This window comes from Chiloscyllium punctatum, chromosome 5, assembly GCF_047496795.1.
Source record: "Chiloscyllium punctatum isolate Juve2018m chromosome 5, sChiPun1.3, whole genome shotgun sequence".
NCBI lineage: Eukaryota > Metazoa > Chordata > Chondrichthyes > Orectolobiformes > Hemiscylliidae > Chiloscyllium > Chiloscyllium punctatum.
The window spans coordinates 102,849,604-102,866,307 of record NC_092743.1 but is presented as its reverse complement, the minus strand read 5'-3'; the positions used below and the strand labels follow the sequence as shown (position 1 = coordinate 102,866,307).

General features: G+C 37.7%; 1 protein-coding gene across 2 annotated transcripts in view; it reads left to right on the top strand.

Annotated features, from left to right (window-relative positions):
• fam91a1 (family with sequence similarity 91 member A1) overlaps positions 1 to 16,704 on the top strand; it is a 51,704-nt gene that overhangs the window by 22,023 nt on the left and 12,977 nt on the right. The window contains exons 10-18 of one of the 2 annotated variants that reach the window (XM_072570878.1): positions 2,164 to 2,202; positions 3,821 to 3,933; positions 5,842 to 5,954; positions 6,416 to 6,528; positions 6,947 to 7,033; positions 10,013 to 10,136; positions 14,056 to 14,204; positions 16,135 to 16,269; positions 16,394 to 16,507. In XM_072570878.1, coding sequence (XP_072426979.1) covers positions 2,164 to 2,202; positions 3,821 to 3,933; positions 5,842 to 5,954; positions 6,416 to 6,528; positions 6,947 to 7,033; positions 10,013 to 10,136; positions 14,056 to 14,204; positions 16,135 to 16,269; positions 16,394 to 16,507 — 987 coding nt within the window. Of the gene's footprint in view, positions 1 to 2,163; positions 2,203 to 3,820; positions 3,934 to 5,841; positions 5,961 to 6,415; positions 6,529 to 6,946; positions 7,034 to 10,012; positions 10,137 to 14,055; positions 14,205 to 16,134; positions 16,270 to 16,393; positions 16,508 to 16,704 lie in introns of both variants that reach the window. The other variant, XM_072570877.1, reaches the window with a different exon arrangement.

The window sequence follows — 16,704 nt, the reverse complement described above, 5'->3', positions numbered from 1 at the left end:
TGGCTGCTGCTTTTCCTACCTTCCAATGGTGACTTTACTTCAAAATTGTTTCAGTGACTGAAACACTTTTTGGAATGGCCTTTTATAAATAGTTTCTTTCTTGCTTTCTTTCCTGAAATTTTCATATAACCCGTTTGCATTTAGTGTGAGCAACATTTTCATTTGAAGTCATACACTGAAATCTAAATTATGTTTGTGACATTGGAAAGGCAGAAATTAGTAAAATATTCTGTACAGACTTTTAAACCAGACCATGTACTTATTTATTTTATTCTTTAAAAAATGAATTGAGTACAAGAGTTTAAAAATATTTAAATTATACAAAGCTTTTAATAGGCAGTCAGTGATGTTTTAAGTTTTTTGAATTTTTTGAATTCATTTGTGGAACATAGCTATCGCTGGCCAGCCAGCATTTATTGCCCGTCCCTAGTTGCCTTTGAGAAGGTGGTGGTGAGCTGTTTTTGAACCACTGCAGTCCACATGCTGTAGGTTGACCCACAATGGCCTTGGGGAATTATAACTTATTATTCTTGAAAAGTTTGGCTTTATTTGTTGATGCACTCCGACATTTGTATGCCCTATCTGTTCCATCAGATGCTGCTCATCATAATTATGTATGTTATTGTCCTGTTCTATTCTCACCCTTTTTAATTTTCTCATGTAATATACAATCAGTTAGTAGCCCAGAATTGAGGATTCGTATTTTTAAGTCCACTTTAATCTTTTCCCCTTGGTTGATCCAAAGGAAGACATAAAAATGCACACGAGATAATTTCAAATGAGACAAACATAAAAGCTTTTCAGAAATGAATCCAAGTTGTAAATCTTAAGCTTTCAGCAGCTAACAAAATTCCAGTTTACTTTGGAAAATTTGTTCACTCATTCCAAGCTCAGTACTCTGTTTAAGAAGCAGCAAATGAGAAACAGATACCTTTAAAGCTCCTTACTCTTCAAAATACTTCTAAAATGTGTGTACTACAGATTTGTGCTTAGTTTTGGGGAGGATGGGGGCCAAGATGGAAGAGGAGAGACAAAGGAAGCATAGGAGCAGGAACATTAAAAGAGAATCTGGTGATAAACATGGCCAGCACACAGTCTGCACACTGAATGTACCACATCTCAAATATTATACCCCCTCAGTCAAGTGCTGGTATTGGCAAAACTCTCTCACATTCAGGCCATACTCCCAGAAACAACCATTTTATTATAATGTTACAGATATTAAAATATCCAGAACTGATTTTCCTTCAGAGTCATGCTGCTGTTTATAAGATCTGTCAAGAGATTTTGAGACGCCACATATTTTAAAACTAGCAACAATGTGCAACTCCCAAATCTCCCCAATAACGAAATCCTATTTTTTTCCAGAAGTGTAAATTGAGCATTAACAGTTTATACATTCCATCTGGCAAAAAGTGACTGGCAAAATGCCAAGTAGCCAGAATCTCATTCTAAAGGCACTTTGTTGTTTACTCCCACAACTATTACGGAAAAAGACCTAACAAAAATCTGAACACTAACAAAATCAGAACTGGATGAGATTCAATATTGAATTATATTGTACTGTATTAAAGTTTTGGAAAATTACAAAGAAGTTAACTTCATCTGAATTTCGAAAGCTATGTATCTTGTAATAGCATCAAGGTTTGCTCCCATAACCGTGAGGCAGGATTGGTTTTATTTGCATATTCACCCCAGAGACAAGCCTCTCGACCAACTGCCAACTTTTTCTGTGCTGCAGTTCCTGTTAGTTTTGAAGAAGCATTAGGTAAATGGCACAGATAAATGTGCATAGTGACAGACGTAATAGGAGATTGTGGTCTTGACTTGAGATGGGCTTTGCAGAGATTTGGTTGAGGTCTTTTAATAAATTTTTCTAAAGGGGCTCGGCAGTTTGAACTAGGGAAGTGTAATTTGCCAGTGACTTGAGGGCCAGACATGTTTGGAAAGGGCTTGATTTGGTGGATGAATGCACTCAGGATGGATACAAGAAAACAGTGGCAGATGATCTTATCACGATACAGAATGGTGAGATTGAGGAATGGTTGTCAATACATTGTGGGAACAAACATTTGAAAAGTTTAGAAGCCTATATTTTACTGACTTCTGTGATTTTAGAAAGTGTCTTTATGAAGGAAGTAATGGCTTTTTAATGTTTTTCAGCTAGCAAACGTGCTGGAAATAGATTTGTCTCTTGTGAAGGTACGTATGTTTTACAAATTTGCAATTTAACATTCAGATACCATGTAATAAAAGTTAAGTGTACTTTTTTTTTGGATTGTGACGTTTTAAGTTGCATTTTCTGACAGAATGCTTGAGATTTTGAAGTGCTGCATGAAACTAAAGTGTAGATGCGAGAACATTTGAATTTTTAATTGTATTATCTCTTTACCATATTTACTGAATAATGAGCACAGTTGTAAACTTGAATTCCAAAATACTAGTAAAAATTCCAGAATGTGGTGTAATTGAATGGAATGTTGCTAATTCATGCAGAATTAGTGACCCTGATGAGAGAGACTTTACTATAAAATACTGAAAATGCTCATTCGCTCACAAAGTCTTGGAGATGATTTAGTAATGTATCAAAATCTTAAATCTGACTATTTCCAGTCACTTAACAATTACATATTTCTGAACCTACATTTGTACTAGAAACTACTTGTGTAAAACTTGCTAGGCTATAATTATACTAACGGATGACCAGAGGGAGATGTAATTGTAGTTTAGCAGATCCATATTGGCAATTTCTAAACGCATGACACTATGCCCTGGATTTTGTATGGACACAATAATACTCCGTAACTAACAGAAACCTTTAGCACCCACACATGTAGTTCAACCCAGAAGTTGCTGTCTCTGACACCTTGCTCCCCCACAGGGTGTGCTGTTAAAACCCTCAGATGGAAATCAACTAGAATTCACTGGGTTGATGTGAAATCCCACCCATATGTTCTTTATTCTTATTGTATCTAATGTGAATAAGTTATCATTCGTTGAATTAGGTGCAAGTAGGTTTTGATGAACATTACAACATAAATTCTGGTGAAAATTTATCTAACTGACAATCTGATTCATTTATCAAATGTCAAATGTCAAATTTCCAAACGCTTCCAATTAACATTTCTGGAAAAATTTAATATTTAAGCTTTTCTGTTAGTCCTATGTGTATGTCATGATCACTATTTCATTTTCTGTACATTATAAGATGGCTTGGTATCTGAGAGAATTCTTTTAATATGGCTTCTTGCCCTGCTCAATGTCATCACTGTAGCTGAATGCTTGAGGCCTCTTTGGCTAGCATTAGAATTAGATTTAAACTGGAAAGGTGAAGTCCATGCCATAGAGCTTGTTATATGTTAGTGAGTGGCTGCCTTAGTGGTCAGATTTTTTAAAAATATGTTCAGTTTTAGTATGAGGGCATCATGAGTTAGGGTCAACCACATTGCTCCAGGTAAGGATAATAGTCTCTTTCCCAAAAGGACATTAGTGAATCAGATGGGTTTCCCCTGACAATCGACACAATAGTTTTGTGGTCATCATTAGACTCTAATTCTAGATTTTTATTTAATTAAAATTCTACCATCTGCCATTGTGGGAATTGAATCCGAATCCCTGGTATACTAACTGGGTCTATGGACTAATAGTCCAGCGATTATTACCACTTGACCATTGCCTATCACTTTGTCACTTTATTTTGTGCACTGAAAAGTCTGGGCCTACGTAGCCTCACATGTCCTTTTCAACATATTTGTTGCTAATTCTCTTTTAACTTCATTGTTTGATGACATCATTTTGTAAGTGTTCATTTTCTGTTCAGAATGCAGTATCAGTGTATTGTCGACTAGGTTTTGCACACAGAAAAGGACAAGTGATAAATGCAGAGCAGCTTCACCCAACCTGGAGGAATGTTCCATCGGTCAACAGATTAAAGTAAGGGGAGGCTTTTGCACTAATTATTTATCCATTGTAGCCATCAATTGTGATTTTTTTTCTTAGTGTTGTTGGTGAGAAACAATTTGCTTTACAAGTACAAGCTGGGGTAATTTGAGACAGTGACATGTTGATTCATTGAAGGAAAGTTTAATTTGTTACTAATTTAAAATGTAGATGTTATTAAAAATGAGTTACAACATTGCACCTAAGGTTGTATTGAAGACTGATGGTGTATGGTCATAAATGACAACTCTCATGATATGAAAGCCAACCCTCACCCATAGCACTTGTTATACCTGTAGATGAAGTGTCCTTGACAATGTTAATGGCCCTCAAGCTAATATCAGTCCTTTGGTTGTTTTCTATTTTTATATGAAACCATTTGATGGAAGACCATGAATTCAAATTGTCAGTATAACCTAGCTTATGCTACTAGTCTTAAAACTACTGTCTTTGAGAATTTGTTCCCACTGATTGCGGTCTGTAAATGGAGATCATGATTTTCTCCCTCTCAAATTTGAGAAAATTCCTGTTTTTCCTGACCACAGAATGAAAAGGGAAAATTGGATTTCTGAAGATAGAAATTGTACTTTTTTTTAAAGTTTCCTAAAATTATAGTCATTGCATTTTCACCATCTACACCACTTACTGCTAACATCAAATTCAATGCACCGAAGCTAACTATTCTCACTATTTTGTTTGTGCCAGTATTTATATCGCACAAAAATTTTGTTTGTTTAATTTGTTTTATCTCATTCTATTAACATACTGTGGCAAAGAGGTGGGAGGGGTCGTGGCTTCCTTTTTTAATAACCCTCTCTAGGTCAGTTGCAACAATTCTTTTTGCTTATTTGTAGTTTAGCTTGTAGCTGTCACACTTCAATTAGATCTCGTTAACCATATTAAAAATGTTAATTTCAACATTTCTCCTGTGTGCCTCTGTGTGTCTCTGTCTCACACATACCTGTACTGATGAAGAACTCTACTGTATATTGTAGACCACGTATTGCAATATTGTTGAATTCAAATGGTTACCATTACACACAAAAACAAATAAGACCAAGGAAGACATACAGCAATTGGCTTCAGATAGAATAGCCGTTGGTGAAAGCTATTTTACATTAAACATTTTTTTTTGTTTTTATAGCCTTTAGGATCATGCTTCTCTTTCATTGTTTTAAATTATCCTCTTATGTAGCACTTGAAGCTTATTCTGTTTTTGTTTTACTTGCACAAATACGGATCTGACTAAGGAAAACCTGGTAAGTGCTGATTTCGTATGTTCTGTTCACCAATCAGACTTTGCTTTATCTTGTATCTTCATGAGAGTGCCCTAAACTTTTGAAACTTACAACAGAGTGCTGTGTGAATGTATATATGTAATGTAGCAACTAATGTTTTTCAAACATGTTTGAAAAATGGATTTAATGTATTGTTGGAACCTAGTTCTAGTTTTTTAAAAAAAATCCTGTATTTTTGATTTGTTGCCTGGGATGTCATGTTTTCCCATTCTTTCTTTCTTTTGTATTTTTCAAAACTTGTATTGCACCCCATGTGTTGAGCTCTACTGGTGTTTGTTAGACTGTTGTTTTAGAGCATGAAGTGTTGAGCACATGAACAACTTCAGTTTTAAATGGGTATGTTTTAAACCAATGTTTTGTTTTTGCTGCTTTTATTCCCATTGGAAATGGGATATGAAAAAGAGTGTAAGATTTCTAATGACAAATTACTACAGGAACATCTGTAAAAACAGTCGATGTAGTTTCCATCATGTATTTTCACCAAGGAAGTAAATGTTCTTTAAAGTTGTGTTAAATTCTAAATATGCAACTTTGTAGTTGTTTAATTAACACTCCTCTGCCCAAGGTTGTGCTAATGTCAGTGTTGCTTCATTGCTTTACTCAGGTGTGCAATGGATCCACAAAAGATGCTGCTGTCATGGGAGGGGACTGAAAATCGAAGTCCTGTGCATGATGTATCATCAACAGATGTGGATGCAGCCAGTCAAGATGATGCAGGTGAATGTATGCTTCTTCATTTTGGTCAAATTCAGAGTGTGTGATGTTGAATAATGTTTATACATTCAGGTAACTAATTAGATAACTGCCAAAAAACAAGTGGGCTGTGACTTGATCTTTAAAAAAAAACTTCTGTAATGAAAAGTATGAACATTGTTCTGTGAAGACTGTTGTAATCCTACCTACACCACATGGACTGCAGTGGTTCAAGAAAGTTGGCCCATTACTATTTGCTTCAGAGCCTTTTGGGGCAGTTGATAAATGCTACCCTTGCCATCAACATTTGCATCCCTCAGGTTAATAAAAAAAAGTGAGTTTTAACCTTGTAGGTTGTTTCAAACTTTCAACCTTTATGGAATTTTTTCATTCTTCGTGATAATGTGAATTTTTTTTTGTGGATTGTACAATTGGAAGTTAATTACGGTAGCATTGTGGTTACATAAAGTTGTCTTAATTTTTAGCGGACTCTGCCAGTGTGAACAGTCTGAGCATGCCCAGTGGACACACTAAGCGAATTGCCTTCCTGTTCGATTCGACCCTTACGGCGTTCCTTATGATGGGAAATCTTTCACCGGTGAAGTATTCTAAAATCTATCTAACTTAGTTTATCGTGATTGAGGTGTAGATATTGGCCAGAGCAGCAGAAAGAATTACTTGGTTTTTCTCCAACATGAGGCATTTTCTGGAGAAGAATGGGTAATTGATATGGCATCATCTGTACATGACATTTCAACACAAATGTCATTCAAATCAAAAGTGAGGAAAAAAAGTAACAAATCACATTTATTGTACAGTGCAACTATTGCATTAAAAGTAAAGTAGATGCTGAATTAGATGATCTCATTTTCACTAAATTAGTAGAGCTGTTGACTGTAAAATATATTTTGAACCAGTTACTGAGGGGCACAAATGCTAACGTTTGATTTTTTAAAAATGTTTGTCTCTGTTTAAGTGTTAGTTTTGTTCATGCTTCATTGTTTTGTTTTCTACAGAACCTCAAGAGCCATGCTGTGACAATGTTTGAAGTTGGAAAACTATCAGATGAGTCATTGGACAGCTTCCTTACGGAACTTGAAAAGGTAGGCTGTTGGGGTGAGTTTTACTTTTTGAGGGAACGGTTACTGCAGTTTGCTTTGAAGCATTGTTTAGATTACTGGATGTTCAGAATAATGCAATATATTAAGATTGCGGAGGTTGAGTACAGCAAATAAGGAGAGACTGTTTCTTGTGACAGGAGAATCATAGCATCTTCTATTTAAGATAATTAGCAAGAAAGCAAATATTAAAATATGGAATGTGCTGCTTAAAGGTGGAAGCATCTTGTATATTAACTGTTTTATTGTATTAATTGTGGGGATTTATTATAAATAAACACAAATGAAACTCTGTGGGTATTGCGGTAAGGAGTTGTGTTCTTGCAGTGTGCTCTCTTTTTAAATATAATGAAAAGGTTGGCTCCAGTTGTGTCATTCAATTCATTTCCCAGATTGAAACAACTGTGGAGAGAAAATTGAATAAATACTTGGAAAGGAAATATTACATGGCCCCAGAGAAACACAAGGGAGTGGAATTGATAGGGTAGCTCTTTGTAAGAGCAGGTACAGACACAGCTGGCTGAAAAGTCTTTTTGCGTGATGCTATGATATGTTGCAATGTACTTGATGTTTTAATACAATTAATCTCAGAATATGTCAGAAGGTTTTCCTTTTGGAAAAAAAAATTACTGGTATGTTTGATTTGGGAGGAAAGAAATGTTCTGAATTTTGAGTTCAGTAGGATTAAAGTTTCTATAAAGTGGTACATTAAAGGCATGTAAGGGTCTAGGAAAAATAGCATTTGGATCATAGGCAGTACAGCTTTGGTTTGCTAGATGGTGGTTAGTTAAATGTTGTTTGTGGGTTTACATCTCACCAGTGTAATGTAAGCTCTTTTCTCGTAAGGAATTTTTAGAATGTAGCACCTCCTTGCAGACTTCTATTATGAGCTATGTAATACCCTGTACAACTTAAATTCTGCAACAGTTTCTGCTGCTTTTTTAGGGGTTTATTTACTCTCAGTGCAGTTTTAGAACAATGCATAATGTGGTCAAATTGAGATGCTGAATAAGGAATAAGCTGTGGTGCTCAGCCCAAATTTGCACTGTGGTGCATTTTGCAAGCTCACCTCACTTACATAGAAGTGAACGACGGCAACTTGCACGAATATAACCTGTGTAACATTGTAGAGTATCCCAAAGAGCTAAGAATTCCAGAGTTGAGAAGCTGAAGGTGCATCATCTATTGGTGGAGTGAAGTGGGTGTACAAAATTATCAAGTTTGAGGAATGCAAAGCCATGGAGGGTCACTATGTCCTATTTGGGAGAGGCAAGACTGGAAGAACGAGGCCTAAAATGAGTAAATGAATATGATCACAGCACTGTCCTGCTAACTCCCCCTCGTTCTATTTTCAGATAGTGACAATCTGATTGTGCTGCATTGCTGTGTCACTCTGCTCTTGTATATGAGGTAAACTTTCTAGTAGAATCTGAAAGTCATTTAAGAAACATTTTCCACTGCCTGGAATCCATTAACACTTCTCAAAGAGAGGATCAAGTAATTCAGCTAATGTTGATTTTTGAAGGCAGGGTGGCTTATTGAATTGGCCACAAACTGGCTTATTTAATGTGTTTTAAATAAAACCTTGTAATTCATGCCCTTGGAAAAGGGAGGTTGCCTTGTGCATACACTTGCCCACCACAGTAGACTAAATAGCAGCACCTGTGTTTGAGATTTTATAATGTGTTTATATTTATCTAAACACAGGTTTCCAATTTTCAAAAAGTGGAAGGACTGATTATGATTTGCAACCTGTAACAGATTGGTTTTCTTTTAAACATGCAAATTCTTGTAATTAAGATTTGAACTTGATTTTGTTGAAGCATAAGGGATTTTGAGGTGGTTTGACAGGATAGATGCTGAAAGGAAGATTCATTTTCAGATGTTTCATCACCATACTAGGTAACGTCTTCAGTGAGCCACCGAATGAAGCACTGGTGATGTAGTCCACTTTCTGTTTATATGTTTGAGTTTCCTAGGTGTGGTGACATCATTTCCTATGGTGATGTCATTTCCTGTTCTTTTTCTCAGGGGGTGGTAAATGGGATCCAAGTCAATGTGTTTGTTGATAGAGTTCCAGTTGGAATGCCATGCTTCTAGGAATTCTCGTGCGTTTCTCTGTTTGGCTTGTTCTAGGATGGATGTGTTGTCCCAGTCAAAGTGGTGTTCTTCCTTATCCGTATGTAAGGATACTAGTGGGAGTGGGTCATGTCGTTTTATGGCTAGTTGATGTTCATATATCCTACTGCGAGTTTTCTGCCTGTTTGTCCAATGTAGTGTTTGTTACAGTTCTTGCAAGGTATTTTGTAATTGACATTAGTTTTGCTTGTCTGTATAGGGTCTTTCAAGTTTATTAGCTGCTGTTTTAGTGGAAACTCAAACATATAAATAGAAAGCGGGCTACATCACCAATGCTTCATTTGGAGGCTCACCGAAGATATTACCTAATATGGTGACGAAATGTCTGAATACGAACCTTCCAGCTCAGTGAGCAAACCTACATCCAGAACCTCAATCTGATCTACAAATCTTCTCAAACCTCGCCATGCTGATTCCTGCACGAGGACTGAAGAATTTAGAAATAAAATAAGGGATCTTCCATTTAAGATTTATTTTTTTTCTCTAAGGTTTGTTAGTCTAAGGAATTCTTTTACCCAGTGAGTGGTGGTGGTCTTATATTCCAGGCTGAGTTAGATAGATTTTGATTGACAAGGGAGTCGAGGATTATACATGGGGTTTTGAGTAGGAAATTGGCATTACAGCCATAATTAAATCACCATGATACTATTAAATATTGAAGCAGGTTGTAGGGGCCGAATGGCCTACTGCTTAAAATTTTTCTTCCTATTCTACTGCTGGTACCCAAGGTTTCTGATAGTTACCATATTTTTACTATTTAATTTTGGAGGTTTTGCTGAAGCATAATTTAGACACATAAAGTAATCAGAGTATTTTATATTATAGGTTCAAAATACTGGTGAGGGGGAGGCCCAGAGATATTTTGATCATGCACTAACTTTGAGAAACACTATACTCTTCCTGCGTCACAATAAGGAGCTGGTTACAGATGAAGAGCAACCAAACAATGGTAGGAATTATAATTTGAAAATACAAATATCCCTTTGTATGTGCAAGGTACCTTTTTTTTGACCACCTCCGCGAATGATGAAATTTTAGAGTGCAGAGCCATTTAAAAATACATTTTAAAAATAGGTTAAAAATCGTAGATGTACACATTTGTCCCCAATTTAGAGTTTTGTTACTGTTTAGCTTTTTGGCATGAATAAGCAAAATCATGAATTCATGGATGCAGAGGATTTATGGTAATTATTCAAGGCCTAATTTTTTAAAAAATTATGCCAAACTGTGATGTAGGGGAGATACTGATATAATGATTAGTAATCCAGAGACCCAGGCTAATGCTATACAGACATGGGTTCAAATCCCACAATGGCAGATGGTGAAATTTGATTCAAATGAAAATCTGGACTTAAAGCTGAGCATCTGGTTCAGTACAGTCCTTCTTAGGGAAATAAATCTTCATTCTTGCTTGGTCTGGCCTACATGTGACTCCAAATCCACAGCAAAGTAGTTTACTCTTAGAGGCCCTGGCAATACATTCAGCTCAAGTGGCAGTTAGGGATGGTCAACAAATGGCCATCCAGTGACACCCACATCCCATGAATGAATAAAAAATACTAAGACACCATTGTCATAGGTTCATTTCCCATGACGTTACCTGTGTCATTTCTAGAAGGATAGGGGAGGTAAAGAGAATCCGAAGGGTTTTTATAAAAACATTTAAGGACAAAAGAGTAACTAGGGAGAGAATAGAGCCTCTACAACATCAGCAAGGCAGTCTTTATGTGGAGCCACAGGAGATGGGGGAGGTACTAAACAAGTATTTTGCATCAGTCCATGTGGAGAAGGACATGAAAGATGTAGAATGTGAGGAAATAGATGGCAACCTCCTGAAAAATATACATATTACAGAGGAGGAGGTACTGGATGTCTTGAAACAAATAAAACTGACTAGATCCTTGGGAACTGATCAGGTGTACCTGGAACTTTGAGAAGCTAGGGAAGTGATTGCTGGGCCTTTTGCTGACATATTTGTATCATCAATAGACAAAGGTGAGGTGCCAGAAGACTGGAAGTTGCCTAACGTGGTGCCACTATTTAAGAAAGGTGGTAAGGACAAGCCAGGGAACTATAGACCAGTGAGCCTGACCTTGGTGGTGGGCAAGTTGTTGGAGGGAATCCTGAGGGACAGGATTTACATGAATTTGGAAAGGCAAGTACTGATTAGGGGCTCGTCAGCATGGCTTTGTGCATGGGAAATCATGTCTCACAAACTTGACTACGTTTTTTGAAGAAGTAACAAAGAGGATTAATGAGGGCAAAGCAGTAGACGTGATCTATCTGGCATTTGACAAGGTTCCTCGTGGGAGACTGGTTAGCAAGGTTAAAATCATGGAGTACAGAGAGAACTAGCCATTTGGATACAGAACTGGCTCAAAGGTAGAAGACAGGGTGATGGAGGGTTGTTTTTCAGACTGGAGGCCTGCGACCCGTGGTGTGCCACAAGGATTGGTGCTGTGTCCTCTACTCATTTATATAAATGATTCGAATGTGAACGTAGGAGGTATGGTTGGTAAGTTTGCAGGTGACCCCAAAATTGGAGGTTAGTGGACAGCGAAGAAGGTTACCTCAGAGTGCAACGGGATCTTGACCAGATGGGCCAAAGGACTGAAGTGACAGATGGAGTTTAATTTAGATAAATGTGAGGTGCTGCATTTTGGAAAAGCAAATTTAGAAGGACTTGTACACTTAATGGTAAGGCCCTGGGGAGTGTTGCTGAACAAAGAGACCTTGGAGGGCAACTTTTTCACTCCTTGAAAGTGGAGTCACAGGTAGATAGGATAGTGGAGAAGGTGTTTGATATGCTTTCCCTTATTGGTCAGAGTATTGAGTACAGGAGTTGGGAGATCATGATGCAGCTGTGCAGGACATTGGTTAGGCCACTTTTGGAATATTGCGTGAAATTCTGGTCTCCTTATCGGAAAGATGTTGTGAAATTTGAAAGCATTCAGAAAAGATTTACAAGGCTGTTGCCAGGATTGGAGGAGTTGAGCTATCGGGAGAGGCTGAATAGACAGAGGCTATTTTTTTCCTGGAGCATCAGAGGCTGAGGAGTGACCTTTATAGAGGTTTATAAAATCATGAGGGGCTTTGATAGGATAAATAGACAAGGTCTTTTCCCTGGGTGGGGGAGTCCAGAACTAGAGGGCATAGGTTTATGGTGAGAGGGGAAAGATATAAAAGAGACCTAAGGGTGGTGTCTGTATGGAATGAGCTCTGAGAGGAAGTGGTGGAGGCTGGTACAATTACAGTATTTAAAAGGCATCTGGGTGGGTATATGAATACGAAGGGCTTAGAGAGATATGGGCCAAGTGCTGGAAAATGGGACTAGATTAGGTTAGGATATCTGTTCGGCATTAGATTATTCCCTACACTATGGAAATGGGCTGTTCAGCCCAACAAGTTCACACCAACCCTCTGAAGAGCAACCCACCTCGTCCCATTCCTCCACCCTACATATACCCCTGACTAATGCACCGAACACTATGGGCAATTGAGCATGGCCAATTCACCTGATCTGCACATTTTTAGACTGTGGGAGGAAACCGGAGCACTCGGAGGAAACCCACGCAGACATTAGGAGAATGTGCAAACTCCACACAGCCAGCCACCCAAGATTGGAATCGAACCCGGGTCCCTGGTGCTGTGATGCAGCAGTGCTAACCACTGAGCTACCGTGTCAAGTTGGACTGAAGGGTCTGTTTCCATGCTGTACATCTCTTTAACTCTAAAACTAGATTGAATATTATGCAAAAGTAATCATTTAAATGTTCGAATCCCTTGCAGCACGTCTTAAAATTGAGATTGGCATGACTTATTCCAGGCAATTAATTTAACTTATTTAAATAACACTGCTTAGATTGGTAAAATTTTGTTTTCTTTCAGAGCAAAGAATGTATGGATATTAAGTTACGGAGAAAGATTAGGGTCGTGAGGGGTTTTGATTGCTATTTTTGAAATCTGGGAAGGCAAAGTCTGGTGAGGTTCTGGGGTCAGGGTTTGACAGCAGGATCATAGTAGCTTAAAAAGGTGGTGCCTGATTAGTGAAAGGGTGGATTACTGTTTGTTTGAACGAAGGGTTCGAGTTGGGGAGAGTGGTTGAAGGAGGCCATGTGGTTGGGGTTGCATGCAGTGGTAAAGATAGGAACGTATTAAAGGTACTAAAATTGATCCTCTTTAGCAAGGTGAACTGTCAGAGCCTGACAGGGAGAGGGCAGCTTTGTGAGCAAGAATGTGAATGTGGTACTTTGAATGAGATGCAATTTATGGAGAATTAAATGTGGCTGAGCATGATTTCCACATTCGTTCATCTGTTAATCTACTAAAATATGAACAAATGTGATCAGGTCCAGAAGTCTAGGGGGTCACCACTTGGACTGGCATAAATTTAACCAGTTTTCAACTGCAAACATACCAGCATTTTGATCATAAAGTGATCCTTGATTGAAGGCAGTATTTTAAAAAATTACTTTTCTGACTGTTGATAGTTTCATTCACCCCTGGTCAAAGTTGGGAAAGTTAAGCTCTATTGTTTCTCATTATTGCTAAACCTTTCTGGATGTATAACTGGTCATTTGAAGAAAAGGTTGTATGATTGGTATGCTGGATGTATGTATTAAAATGGCAACAATTCATTTAAATGCTTTGGAACTGATCTTTTCTGGAACCAGTGGAGAATGTCTAGATTCTTGTTAGGTAAGGGAATCAGCAGTTATCAGGGTAGATGGGAATGTGGAATTCAAAACAAACTGATCAGCCATGAACTTAGTGAATGGCAGGGCAAGCTGAAAGGGTTGATAGTTGACTTCTGTTGCGATGTTCTTTATGTTCAAAGAATAGTTCTGTTATTCTTTGTTCTGTTTCAGGATTTCCATTAGATCTGTTACGTTGTGAAAGCTTATTAGGATTGGATCCTGCAACATGCAGCAGAGTCCTGAACAAAAATTATACACTGTTAGTCTCAATGGCGCCGCTCAGCAATGAAATCCGGCCAGTAAGCAGCTGTACACCACAGGTAAGTGCAGGAGTTGCAGAATGATCATCCAGTACAGCTTTTTTGAAACTTCTAGATCTTCTCAGGAAGACTGAAAATTAGATTGCTCTTTCAAAAGAGCCAGCACAGATACTGCAGGCTGAGCAGTCTTCTTCTGGAGAGCATCATTGCATCACAGCTGTAAAAGTGCAAGATTGGAAAGTAGTATTCAACAACTTTAAGTAATAAGAGCAATAGAACTAATTTGATAGCTGTTTCAAAGAGCTGACATGGGCATAATGAGCTGAATAGTTACTTCCTATGCTGTTTGGTTCTAGACTTCTGTCAGTTGCTGATTAGCATCGACAACTGGTCACAATTCAATGAACCCCAAAAGTCTTTTTCATGACTGTCTGTTTCTTGGTTAGCTGAAGTGTGTGTGTGTGTGTGTATATATACACATACACTGAGGAGCTCTCTGACCTCTGGAAGGGGAGATGGTGTCTTCCTAATAAGATTCCTGAAGTCAAAAAAAAGCTTTTATCCCACCACTAGCTTTAAGCTATTGCATTTAACCAACAAGTCAATGACTTTATAATTTGTGAAACTTACTTCTTCATAGGAGCACAAAGTAGAAAAAATCCCAAAGTTGGAGAATGAAAGGACTTGGGCAAACAAAAGAGACACCCTATCAAATCCTGACAACTAGTGATTAAATAACTCCACAGCGGCTGGTATCCCGTCACCCTTCTTTTACACATGGAGAGTCCTAGACTCTGGTACAGCCTCATCAGAGTCAACTCCCAGACTGACAGGACATTTGACACTTCTGTTTTTTATTTTTTTTTTAAGGAGGACAGTCCTTGCACACACACACTGATCCAGTTCCCTCCGAGCAAACGGAGCCTCTGACATTCCTTTTTTTTGAGTGAGTAGGATGTCTGATGCTCCTATTACCCTTCTGTTTTTTTTTTACCCCCACACTACCGCCTAACTGCGGTAGTGCTTATTTTTTTCCCCAGTACCCATAGTGTGTGTGTGTGCAGGTGTGAGACACAGTGAGAGCCACAAAGTGCATGAATCTTTATTCAGTTTCCACCACCAGGAAGATAGGAAAAGACCCGAGTGGCCAGTGACAAGCACTGCCCTTCACATCAAAGGGCAATGCTGTGCACTTCTGTTTTTAATATGTCAGCCAGGGCTGTCTGATTGAGGCTGTTAATTGGACCAATCAGGAAGCTTGTACTCTATAACGTCCACCTGGCTGACCTCGTTACAGTCACTACAGGTGACATTGAACTATTTCCATAGTGCTTGTTTGTCCTCCATCCATAATATCAATTTGTTTTTGTGTGTATGTGTCTAGTGTGGTTGGGGGAGGGGTGGAGGAGTGAGTTAGAGTTTCTACGAGTAGACTTGTTTCAGTTAATTTTTTTTGTAGTAAATGATGGTTCATGTTAAGTATGGAAACCTTGTCTGTGTTTTTTTTTGTTAACCCAAGTCTATCAGGCAGATAAATTGGTGGTATTTATGTACTTTGATAAAATGTTTAACTTTGTGACAACTCTGGGAATAGAGGGGCTTGATTTCTAGCTGCTTACCTGGTGAGGTGTAACAGAATCGGTCTTAATGTTTTATATTTATAAATATCTATCTTTACTAAGAATTCATAACTAGTTAGATTAGTTTATTAGGCCTATTAATATACAGTTGAATAAAACCTATATAATTAACCATAGCTTGCTAAAATTGAAATGAATGCTATATGATGATCCTCATTAATATTTTATACAGGGATCTCACCTTAAGTTTAAAAATAACTACAGTGTGAGAGTTTGCTGGAAACACAATAATGTATTATTCTGCATCTGATTGGAAAAGGCACATTTGGTTTATGTTTTCTATGATATGTCTAATTTAGTATACATCATTCTTGCATTAAATCAATAACTTTTTTTGTTCAAACAATTAGCACATAGGACCAGCTATCCCAGAGGTTAGTTCAATCTGGTTTAAACTATACATCTATCATATTACTGGACAAGGACCCCCATCATTGCTACTTTCAAAAGGATCAAGGCTCAGAAAACTTCCAGATATTTTTCAGGTATTTGGAGAAAGCAATCATTCATATATTTCCTGTTTAAATGCACAAAGTTTGTTCATTCCTATAGTGCATCAGAATAATTGATTAAATATACATTGTTGTTTTTCTTTTTTTATTTTCTCAGGGCTATGACCGATTGCTTATAACCTCTTGGGGACATGATCCTGGGGTTGTTCCCACTTCAAATGTGCTGAGCATGTTGAATGATGCACTGACCCATTCTGCTGTATTAATACAGGTGAAAGTTATTTGACTCTAACTGAGAAATCTTCTATTAATTGAACATCTTGTCTGCTGGTGCAGAATGTAAGAAAATTTGTACTGTGACCCAGAGAGTGATGTGAGTTTTATTTTTATATAATCAGTTAAATAAAGTAATCAACAATTACAGTAACAAAAACAACATTCCCTAATGTGTACTTGCAGTAGATATAA